Source organism: Montipora foliosa, chromosome 8 (assembly GCF_036669935.1).
Source record: "Montipora foliosa isolate CH-2021 chromosome 8, ASM3666993v2, whole genome shotgun sequence".
NCBI lineage: Eukaryota > Metazoa > Cnidaria > Anthozoa > Scleractinia > Acroporidae > Montipora > Montipora foliosa.
Genome location: NC_090876.1, coordinates 19,211,838 through 19,224,324, shown reverse-complemented (window position 1 = coordinate 19,224,324; position 12,487 = coordinate 19,211,838). Strand labels below are relative to the sequence as shown.

Genomic DNA, 12,487 nt, shown 5'->3' with positions numbered 1-12,487 from the left:
CCTGGGTCTCAAAGAATAGTGTGTATGGTATTATATCGAGCACAAGGAAGACTGTTTCATCAGATATCCAAACACTGAGAAGTGGATTGGAAAAACGAGGCGTAGCCGATTTTTTTTAACCAGCTTCGAAGTGTCTGGACATCTGATGAAACACTCTTTCGAATGTTTGATACAGCTTCTCGAAGCATTGATAACTCTAAGAGAAATTCAAACCAAACGTTCGCCAAGTTTTGTGATACAGTGTTTGAATCCAATAATCCGACGAAATACTTAATAATGTATTACCTTAACAATTACAAGAGAGTCTGCAAGAATCCGAAGGCATTTTAAATTTCCCCATACTTTTCTTAAACATTTCAAAAGCTGTGTGAGCACAAATTTTGCAATTGCTTACTTCTGCAAACCTGAATTGCCCAAATTTTCAAATACAAGCTGATTCTGGCAGAAACCGCTTGGATCTCGCGCTACGGTCAACGGTGAGTTGTTGGACGTCAACCGGAAGTGAAGCATTTTCTCTTTTTACTCGTCTGGTCGCTACCCCCATTTGTGTTATTTCTAAGTGACTTTACTCTTATAGAGACGATTTACTTGAAAATGTGTGCACAATGTTACGTACTGGAATAACCAAGAGATGGCCGCGAACAAGGCATAAATGAAAAGAACTCCCGAGTACGATATAAGGCACGCAACAAAAGTATGACAACGAGCAGTTACCCTTTTTCTCTATTATTAAATTAGCTTTACAATGTTGCAACTACTTAGGTTAAAGATTATGCCAAGCGGTTCGTAAAGCAAATCAGGCTTACTGTCTTCCACGGACAATGCTTGACTTCCATGATTCACTGGATAGTTTCCATTCACTGGATTTTCTGTGTACACAAACTTTTAAGGAAGACTTCATAACGAACTATGACTTCTTTGTCTTCTTTCCTTTTAATAAGGACTTACAATTGGCACTAATCTAAGTTTCTTCTCTTTCTTCTCTCCGGATATAGCTAGGTCAAAGGTTATATCTCAGTTGATTACTGCCAGTATGGCATAGTCGGAAAATGGGTAATATTTCTCTGTTTTTTTTATTTATTTTATTCATTTTATTTTTCCCGTGTCGGTAAAAGTCTTGCCTGTCACTCCCCTGCTAAGTGGTGTCTTTGTGCATAGAGTCTTCTGTGCTTATTTTGTTAGGCTTGAGGGGGTTGGGGTAATGCGTAGTTTTCTCTGGTGCACACAGGAGAACATTTAATTATATATATAAAGAAGAGACAAGTAACAAACAAATAGTGGAGGGAGCCGTCAGCAATGGTCGAGTTTATTCACAAAAAACTGAGCCCGGGACACACTGGATACAGGTTACAAGCCAAGGAATATAACGAAAACGACAATAAAAAATAGTAAGGAAATAACAGCCTCGAGTAAACTGGTCGGGGTCAAGTGGTGTTGTTGGTCAGCGGCTACTCGCACGATCATACGTAGGGAACGTCCATATAGAGCCGCCATATTGTATGTATTACAACGAATAAAGGAAGTTCTGTTACTAATACCGGCTCCCAGACTGTGTGACATTCACAAGGAGTGGTATATAAAGGCCTAATTATCCCAATGGGAATTAATACCAAGCAAACTAATTAGGCACCTAAAAGAAATACATAGTAATGGACTTCGACAAGAGCCATTATGGCTCTTGACTTCGACAACAATCTTTTGCCCGTCGAGCCGAAATCAAAGTGAGATGTATTTCTAATATTTTGCCAAGCCAAGTGTGGTGTAACGTACAACACTGAAACCAAATGGAAAATTCTCTGGTAACGTATGGGTTCAACAAAGACAGAGAAGGAATCGAACAGCTTAAAGGGGCTAGGTCACGCAATTTCAGGCAATTTCAGCACTGATCGAATGGTCATAGAATTAACTACTCAACTCTCTACAGTCTTCCGGTAACAATTGGAAATTTCGCTAATTCTTGTTAACCTTCAATGGTGCCGAAAGTTATCGTAACGCGAATGGCGTTTTAATGGATCTTTAAACAAAATACACCCTCATGGAGCTCAAGAATGGAACGTCAATTGGACGAAAAAGACAGGCGGTGAAAATAAATATCTGGAATCTTTAAAGCGATGAGTAATGGTCTTACGCAACAAGAACTGTCAGAGATTTATTTAATTGCATTGCATATGCTTTGTGACACGGATTGTGTGTCTTGTTTGCATGCACGCAATTGAAATAGGGAGGGTTTTTTGCCTCTAATAGCAAATGTGTTGTTTGTTTCAATAAATTTTTCGCTGGAAAAGGTTTTTGTGAGATTTCCAGCCTTTGTGAATTTTAATATCATGTTGTGTAATTTTCGAGCTTAACAAATTTTAGCCTTTTCCAGGCTCCCAGATATTAGGGAAAGAGAATGGAAGCCTGTAACAGGCTAAACAAATTTGCATACGTGGGTTGAAATGTGATACGGGAGGTGGTAGTGCACTGTAAGCAGCGCGTGCATAAGTCACGAAAATAAACAGGTCTGTTGGAAGCGTGCTTGAGTTTCAACAAAGTGAGCCCCAAAATCAGCAAAACGATGGCATTACCTGGTGATAAATAACCTCGTCTTGGAGAATAAATTTTTGACTTTGCAGAAACAATGGTCAACCTCAAGAGTTGGGCGATTGTAAACACGCCGCGGTAACTTGATCAAGGCGCCCGCTGAATTCGATGTGCGATTTACTTGTGCAGTCAAAAGTACAATAACAAAATTGAACGTAGCAAAAATCTCCCAAAATGTTTTTCGCTGATGGTAACTTTTTGTATTCGCAGTTCAAAATTAAGGTTGTTTTCATGCGGTAAATTTTGTTGCTGATGGCAAAATATTTTATTCTCGATCGACCGTCCTGAAAACTTCCTTCTGCTCTTCCTAACAATTGTGTATCAATATTTATTTACTTTTACATTGTTTACATTTTTTTAATTTTAATCTTTATTTAACCACAGTACAATTCATCAGCAATATAAAAGCCATATGTACAATTTAAAAATTTCAAACTAAGTATAGACGATTAGAACCCACAAATGACCAGCTCCCAACGTCAGTGGCTTCATAGCTCAGTTGGTTAGAGCGTCGCACCGGAATCGCGAGGTCACGGGTTCAAACCCCGTTGAAGTCCTGAATTTTTCAGGCTTCTCTACGCAATTGTAAAAATTGCGTTCATAACTGCGAAGCTCATAGCTTCACTTGAGTGTCCATAAAGCTAACAAAATTTAACTACATTTCAAGTTGTTTTTTTTAGTTCAGTATGAAACGAATGTTACCAAGACCAATATTTATATACCTGAAGGTCCCGCTTGAAATCCTCCTTAACAAAATGACAGACCCGAAGAAACAATATAGCAGTCAGGTTTTCAGGTTTGAGGAATCCGTCCATGTTTTATTTTGGCAGCCCAACTTTTCTTTAAATTTTCATTTTCCGGTGGAATCTTCTGTTTTTTTAATTTTAATATGTGTTCGAAGTCTAGACATGCGTCTAGTTTCATTCCCCTCGAAAGCGTAAAACAGCAGTAATTGTTGCTGTGAAAAAGCCTTGCTATGTATATTGAGCAAGATCTGAAAGCTTCGTCGGCGAAACAAATACGTTTGCTGAAGCATCAAAGACGTCTGTTGCAGAAGAAAGAAAGCGAAAAAGAAAAGAAGGTACGCTTGTCGAATATTTCTATGTCGCATGTTCAAGGTTTTTGTCTCGTTTATATTTGCTCTGGCAGATTTTTGCCGCCTGGTTTGATTGACCAGAGAATCTACAAGTATTAAGTGACTTGAGTTTCTGTCGCACTTATGGCCTACTTGGCCTACTAGCTATTGAACCACAAGACCGGTTACCATAGTTCATCTTACATTTGAATTTCTTGGAGAAGAAAGGTCACAAAACATTAACAAAGTGATCGGGGAACAAAGAGCTTGGTAAGGTCGAACACGTTTTTTGACTATTGCTACGTCATAACACGTCATATCCAAGATGGCGCTCTCCAAGTCACGAAAGAGGCAACTTCAAAGTGCTCTTGTCACATTTTTACAGGAAACTGGACAAAATGGCAATTATTTTCGAATTCCTGGGAAAACATTTTAGTAATTTAGAGAAACTTTTTCTTGGCCGTACTTTCACTTTAAAATAGAATTTCGGTCCTATGCTTCTGTTACAAAGTGGAATATTTTTTAGGTCACCCATCCAGATACTAACTCAGCCGGACAGGGTTTAACTTCAGTGAACTTTTGTATTACAAAGCTGTCAGATGCTCAGAGTGCACGCTTAAACTTGCAGTGAAAGGAAGATGTGAGGGAACTTGCAAATGATCAGCATGTCAGCCTAGAAGCCAATGTTTCTCGATTCCCTTTTATTTTCTTCAATCTTTCTGGGTTTAGTACTTTGCTAGTAACCACATATCTTCTCAGGGGTCTATTTACCTGACTTCTACCATGGCACTACAATGATATACAATACCAAAACAATATCGTGCACTATTAGAGCTACATTTTACGCAAAGACAACTTGAATCTCCTGGAAGACAAAACGCAGCTCAGTTGACAATATGGAATAAAGCACTGTGTTAGTGCACTACTACACGTACGCAATGCGTGCCTATTTTTTCTAAAGATGCCAGGAATTTTTTTCTTTCTTAGGCTGGTACCCAGGTTTTTAACCTCAGAAAAAGATCTCTTTTGTCGTATGAACGTGTGAGCCAAAGGGCCTCTGCTGGCACGACTTCTGTGTGACCCCTTAAATGGTCTTAATGGCCCCTACTTGAAAAAATTAACTGGAACGTTGCAGTTCAATACCACACAATTCAGTGACTTCTTTTTTTGTGTAATGTGTACCACAGGCAACCCAGTGTAAGCTTTTTGGAGCTTCTAGTTTCTATTAGTTACAAGCCTGCTTTTATATTTTACTCTAAGCATCTAGGATTTTCTGTTGGTATCTATAGTGTATTACAAGGTTTACTATTTGTGGAAACTGCTGAGTCACATCAAAGAAATCTCTGGAATATTACAGATTGTAAGATAATTCTAGAGAAGTCTGGAATTGTATGACAAATAAACTAAAAGTAATTCTGATCCTCATAACAACAACAACTGCCCATAAATGAGAAACATCCACTTCCGGTTGCAGTACGTCGCTCAAAAACGCCTTTGCTGAAGCTCCCTATTGTCTTCGCCGAAATTCGTCGTGGCATTTTCGGCAAAAAGTTCTTTGTCTTGACTGTATTGTCAAGGTTTAGTACTGCGTTTACAGATTACCATAACGTGATGCTGCGTCGGATCTGAGTCTGAACTGCCAGTGCCTGGTGGTAAAGTTCTTTCGCTCCGACCTGTACTATCCACTGCTGCAGGAAATCATTTCCAGATAGCTATAAAATGTTGCCATGTCGTCATGTCGGCATCGTCTTAATTGAAAATCCTTGCTCTGAAATACCAGCGTATTTCCATAAAGTTCCTTTGCTTACTGTATTCTCCTGTCCTTCGGTAGCCATTTCCTAGCCAGTTTAGTGTAACTTGATGCTAAGGAAGCATTCCCTTCGCCGAAAATCTTTCACGATGAATCACCAGTGCCTTTTCATAAAAGCCTTTTTCTTGCCTGTAGCTAGCTACAGCTAATGACGCACAACAAAGCTGAAACAGCTGTCTAACAATGCTAATACTTGGACTCATATTTAATTTGGTAGATTTATTAATTAGGGGTTATTGCCCGCTACAACGTGGCCATAGTCCCGTATATGAGGCTTCAGTTTACTCGAGCACATTTGTGCGGTATTCTTTGCTTTTAGTATATACCACTAAGCATATTCACCTCCAACCTCGGTCCCAGGGTCTTCATTGTCGTGGAGAAGAGAAGGGTCTCTCTCCTCATCGAAAGAGACCCCGGAAACGACGTTGATTCACCTCGATACGATTTCCCTTTGACGATGTCGTTTTCACCAGAACGCTGCTTCAACCTCAAAACTTCATACATGTAAATGTAAGATAGACGATGTGCACATATTGCGCGTATTTAGAAAGCTACGTTTTCGACATCTGCGCTAAAGCCCAGTCAACACATATCCATTTTCATTTGAAAACGGACGTTTTGTTCCGTTTTCGAAAAATGTATTCGTCCACACAGTCCACATGTATCATTTCGTTAAGTTCTCCATCTCTTCCTCAGAAATCACCGAGGACTTTTACGTACTGGCAGGAGCCCACTAGAACCCTCAAAGCCTTGCTTTAAGTCATTAAACGCTCCAAGCTTAAAAACCGGAAGTGAAAGTAACCTGATTTATATTGAGCCGTGTTCTCCCATAATTAGCTTGAACATTTTACAACAAGCTTGAACAATTGAACTGAAGACATGCGGTTTAGCCCGGAAGAAGCCCAAGTAGCATTGAAGGAAAGGCCATGCGTCTGTTCGCCATGTTAAATGAGAGTTTCCGTTTTCATCCGTCCATAGCACAGCGGAGGGAAACGGTGTTTTCAAAACTCCCCACTCGTGTGGACGGAAGGCCCATCCGTAGAGAAAACTTGCGTGTTCAAATGAAAACATGTATGTGTGGACAAGGCCTAGAACACCTAGCAGTCGTTTTCAAATTCAAGCCTGGAGAGCGTTTTAAAAAAATATTTCAGATTGGTGTGGTAAGGGGCCTAAAGGGGCAGTATCAAGGGCTGATTATCCCTGATATTTTGACCAAATTTTCAGTGACTTCTTTCATTCATGAATTGCTTCTGGATTACCAGGGAGTGATACAATCAGGTAAATTTCACACGCTAAAATGAGCCACAGTAACTTATTACCAATTTCATCGAAAATGCAAGCCGGCAATCACAGAAAAGCTCAGTGTTCACACACAAAATACGTTATCCTTTGTCCAATATCACTGATTTTGACGAAGACACAACTTTCTGTCGTACATTTTCTATCTAGCAACTTGCAACGTTTGCCCCCTGGCGATCCCAGAATACTTTGCGTATAAAGTGGATCTCAGATTCATTGTTGATCCCCTGAAAGAACTAAATGGCGGGTGACGTAAAACTGGGTACTTTATTACACTTACTCATTCACAAGTTACAATTCTTGCTTAGTTCTGATTGAATTTAGTTTCCAGTCCTGAGCTGTTACTGCCAGCTCTTAAAAGCCACTGTCGGCTTATATATCTACACTTCTCTAAAAAACAACAGTATAGCGTGCATCCCATGTTTTGGATTTTAACGCGAGGGGCGTCGCGGAATTTGACGAGAAAGCGTTCCATGACAATCCAAAAATGGCTGAATGCAAAACCAGAGACAAATACACTCAAAGGAAATATGTGAGTTCTGCTCGGGAAAAATTGTTCTTCTCGTCGCTTGGTGCCGTGGGGTAAGCGGACACTAGTGCATCCTGAAAAGAAACACGAAATTAAAAGAAAATGAATCAAATATTCAACCTTACTCTACTTAGTATAAAGAGGCAAGAACTATTCTCGCTGTAATACGAAGACGCACTATAAAACGGGTCGCTTCAGGCTCTCTGTTTGCTTGAATTCTTTCAAGCACGACTGGTAATCCAAGATGGCCATCAACAAAATCTAATAGCAACACAAAGACGGAACCCTTAAAAGTACTTACAGGGCGAGAAAGGTGACTGGGGATTAAAAAAATTAGAATGACAGACCACGTCTTTTCACATATTCAGGACAGATTGCCCTTAAATTTGGATTGCTTTAAAAAAACTCCTACTTTGCAATAATTCACTTGCAAAGTTATTAACGGACAGTTCAATAAGCCAATCACCACAGAAACAGTGTACAGACTCCTAAAGTGGGGCTTTCTTTCTTTCTATTTCAGAGCGACATTAAACAATTTATGCCTCCTTTGTCAGTCTTTTAATGCTTATTTCCCTGGCCTTTATTATATAGATACTGATGAAATACCAGGATTTCTCCTTTTACTTAAAAATCATATCTTCATCGCGCGCTGTGAACACATCATTTTTATCATATAGGTGTCGTCATGGTAACGAACACGATTAGCCAATAAAACGCGCGCTTCCTATCTCCATTGTACGGTACTTTTGTGCATTCATATAATTCTTATCTACTACATTAACATTTTTGCTGCAAAATTTTTCATTATCATGATTTGTTTTTCATAACTTTCATATCTTGTTTCATGTTACACAACATGTGTGTTTTAGCGGTTGGAGACCACTTTTTCATCATTTCGAAAATGAGTAAAACAAGTTGTTTTAAATCTGTACATTTCATCAATATCTATATAAGAAACAGAAATTATATGGCCGCTTGGGGATACAAATTTTCTCTTCTCGTGCTGATAGTATCTCAGTATATGATTCATTTCATATATCATTTCGTTCATTGATTCATTCTTCACGGGAACATTAGAGCCCACAAACGGTCAGCTCCCAAAGCCAGTGACTTTACAGCTCAGTTGGTTAGAGCGTCGCATCGGTGTCGCGAGGTCACGGGTTCAAACGCCGTTCAAGTCCTGAATTTTTCAGGCTTCTCTATGCAATTGCTAAAATTGCGTCCATGACTGAAAGGAGATACGATTCATTTCATATATCATTTCGTTCATTGAGACTATTTCTGCAAGAAAAAAAAATTCCCTCAACCTCAATTCTTATGAATGTTCTAAGAATGAGTCCTCCGCAGTTTTGTTGGAAAAGCAGAAAAAGCCCATCATACACCCCCTTTAAGTAACCGCGAGTTAAGCAAACCGTTTTAATACGCTGCTGACACCAATTAGCCATGTTTAAATAATCTGGGTTTATGAAGAAGTCAGTCGAAAAGAAAATATAGGACTGGCTTTTCCATAAGATTCAGATAAGTTTTACATCATATGCGTTGATCAGTACCAAATTTGAAGTCGATAAAGATCAGTTCATATGAAACATGAAGAAACTTCCTTAACTAAGCAGCTTTGGTGTGAATGAGGGATAACACTTGTGTACGACATAAGAACGGGCAGGGAAGCAACGTACAGAAACCCTTAAGTGAAGCAAAGAAGCGGTTTTTTGGACGAAATGCTTAAACTTTGCATCAAGATACTGGGTTTTGGTCCAAAAGCCTTTGAACAGGATTTTTAACATTTTCAACAAGGCAAATAAAGTTAAACTCGCATAAGATACAAGAGATAACAGCCAAGTGAGTTGATTAATCACCTGAGATCCGATGTACAAGCTGTTGTAGATCTTCCAGTAGACATCTCTGACTTTCCGCGCGGGATGGAACATACCCTGCAGACAAATACAAACTCGGTGAACATAAAAGACGCATGAACACACTCACCACTGGATAATAGTTAAGTTGCCCACTTATTTTAGTTCATGTGAAACGCTGCTAAAATCAAGAATTACGGGCTCTCTCTTGGTACGGCACGGCGCCTTAGGACAGGCGTCGAATAGGAAAAGCTTGTTGGGACTCCACAAATTCCTGCCTTTAAGGCAAGCCCCAAAGCTCAGATGGCGTCCAGACGGAGCCATCATTGATTATTCTTGTTACGCGGTGTTAAGGCTGGTTTACACGTACGACGCAAGCATAAACACAAGCAACATACGCAGACGCAGTAGCGTTGTGATAATTGGTACCTTTCATTCGAACAAAAGACACTAATTAGCAACAAACTAATGCGCCTGCGTATGCTGCTTATATGCTTATGCTTGCTTCGTAAGTGTAAACCGGCCTTTAGGGTGAGGGTTTCAGGTAAGTGAATAATCTGCTAGCAGAGAATACACCAAATCTGTAGATTGCATAACAGGAGAACAATCGCGTGACGCCGACACCAGGAATCAAACCCCGGATAATGCGATTAACATCTGGGAGTTATTAGGGAGTTTAAGCAATGACGACGGCTACGGGGGGACAGCTATTCTTAGAGTTATTTTCATAGAGTTATGTCGTAGAGTTAGAGTTTTAAGTTTCCAAAATCCTGAATTCAGGATTTTGGACTACGGCCAAAATCCTGAATTCAAGATTTTGGCAGTCCAAAAACCTGAATTCAGGATTTTGGCAGTCCAAAATCTTCAATTCAGGATTTTGGAAGTCGTTAACTCTAACTCTAAGTCATAACTCTACTGGAATAACTCTACTGATAGTTAACCTCCGGCTACGGCTACGGCAACGCCACAAAGCAAGAATATGATTGGTTAAAAAGGGAAAAATAACCGTGTTGCACGTGCAGCACGAATTTCCGTGCATTTCTCTGCCGTACTCCACAAAACAACAACGTGAAATCACCAAATTTTAGGTTTTGACGACAACGTGAACATATATAACCACGAAACAGTCATTTTCTGTTTTGACTTTAAAACCGTTCCTACCCATCCAGTTACAGGATAGTTCGCCCGCACTGTACAAGGTGAACAAGACGGAATAATCACGAAATACTTGCGATAGCGCTAAGTTATATTTTGGACTGCCGTTTTCGTTGCCGTAGCCGTCGTCTTTGCTTAAACTCCCTAAAGAAACGACAACGGCTACGGAAACAAAAACTTTACTTTATCACAAACTTGAGTACTTCGCGAGTCCTACTCCATCTTGTTCACTTTGTACAGTATGGGCGAGGTATCCTATAACAGAATTTCCTCGAACGGTAGAGAATGAGAGATTCAAGGTTGCATAGACAAGTCGTCGCCAAAACCTTCAATCTGGTTATTTCACGTCTTGCTCACAACGGAAGCATGATCATTTTTTTCTTCCTCAAACCGATATAAGTCCTGTTCTGTGCCGATGTCATTGCCTCTACCGAAGCTGTTTCCGGCTTTACCTACCAGCGAAATGCGAGTGCTTAAACAACCTTGGCAACACTGTCCCATCGAAAGCGCCTTTAAAGTATTGGTGATATCATTACTTTGAGGCTTTAGTGGACAAAGAGAAAAGGTCTGAAGTACAACACTTTGTATGGTTATTTTTTTTTCCACATGATTTGCACACAGGGTTCACACACTTTTCAGACCAAAAATTCAAGGACTTTTCAAGGACTTTCAAGGGCCAAATTTTAAAATTTTAAGGACCTCTTTTTTTATTTATGTCGATGAATTTACCCATAGAAATGGTCTGACAGTACAATTCTTCCTCATTTTCCGTAACGTACATGCGTGAAAATAATGTACGTTTGTATGACATCACTTGAGTGGCTGATTATTTTCACTGATGTTTTCAAAGATTAAAAATGCGGGTCAGAAAAAAATTCAAGGACTTTCAAGGACCAGGAATGAAGAGCAGAGATTTTCAAGACCTTGAAAATGCACTCTCAAAATTCAAGGGTTTTCAAGACGCGTACGAACCCTGTGCACATCTTTTGAAAACCCCTAAGGGGGAATTTAATAAAGTTTCGAGTTTCAATTTAAATGACAGAATTAATTTCTTTCAGATTTTTCAGCGAATGATCAGTTGGGTTCACCTACCTGCAAACAGTAATGAAGGACTCTACTTGGACCTAAAGCCACTCTCATTCCCTCGATAGACTCCATGACAGCGTTGATAACATGAGGCGAGGTTTCAAAGATGTTGGGCCACACGTAGTTAACGAGATGAGTAAGAGCATCTTCACAGCCAAACCCGGCCACGCCCAAAGCCATGTGCTTGATGGCTGCGCAGGCAGTCTGTCGGTGAACCAAGTCCCTAAAGAATAAGGTGGTATACACTTTCACTCTTTACAAGAACCGAAAAGTTATTTCTAAACTTACACTTTCCACAAGGAATGGAATAAACACTGAATCTAAAATTGCTTATTTTGCGTGCATTGTCTCGTTTAATGCTAAAAAATCTGTTTCAAATGTTAACGTTAAGAATTCTAACCTGTCCATAAGTGCGTCTTCCAGCAGAGGTGTTACAGCGTAGATATAATCTTTTCCCATTTCTCCAATGTACTCAAACAAGAAAGACAGAGACTTGAGGACACCATTTTGCACATTCAGTTCCGGTACGCGGTACTCGTTCATGAGCGCAGGAAGGACGGTGAATGGAGAGCACGTCTCTGCCACAATAGCAATGGCTACTGTAGTACACACTCTGTTCTGACGCTCCTGTACTTTAAGATTGTTGAGAAGAGTAGCCAGAACATCCTGAGGACTTGATATGGAGTGAAATGGGTTAGCTTAGGAAAAGTCTCCGTTTTTAGCTACATAACGCCATCTACTTGGCCCCAGTTTTTAACGATGTTCAAAAGACGACATTACCCAGTGGATAAGTTACTCTACGCTACTCTACACTAAACGTTACTCTCGCTAAACGTTGACCAAGCTTCTCGTACACGCCTTTCTTTAGGTGACGTGCATAATCACGGTTCTGTGAACAAATACAAAATCTTTCTATAGATTGAAATTGTTGGATACTGATTTCATCCACCGGATACAGTTATTTGGTCTATGAACAACCAGGGCCTGACAGATAAGCGTCATAAAAAAACATCTGAACGATTCGCTAGATGGTTACTCATCCTCCACTAATTGAACAGTTGAGGCAAGTTCTTAAACACGAAGACGCACTATAAAAG

General features: G+C 39.9%; 1 protein-coding gene across 1 annotated transcript in view; it reads right to left on the bottom strand.

The window, feature by feature from the left end:
* Positions 1 to 7,015: 7,015 nt before the first annotated feature.
* LOC137969002 (splicing factor 3B subunit 1-like) overlaps positions 7,016 to 12,487 on the bottom strand; it is a 29,592-nt gene continuing 24,120 nt past the window's right edge. Inside the window, exons 29-32 of the mRNA XM_068815511.1 lie at positions 11,791 to 12,063; positions 11,397 to 11,613; positions 9,153 to 9,227; positions 7,016 to 7,370 (exon numbers count right to left, since the gene is read on the bottom strand). Coding sequence (XP_068671612.1) covers positions 7,287 to 7,370; positions 9,153 to 9,227; positions 11,397 to 11,613; positions 11,791 to 12,063 — 649 coding nt within the window. The 3' untranslated portion in view covers positions 7,016 to 7,286. The remainder of the gene's footprint in view (positions 7,371 to 9,152; positions 9,228 to 11,396; positions 11,614 to 11,790; positions 12,064 to 12,487) is intronic.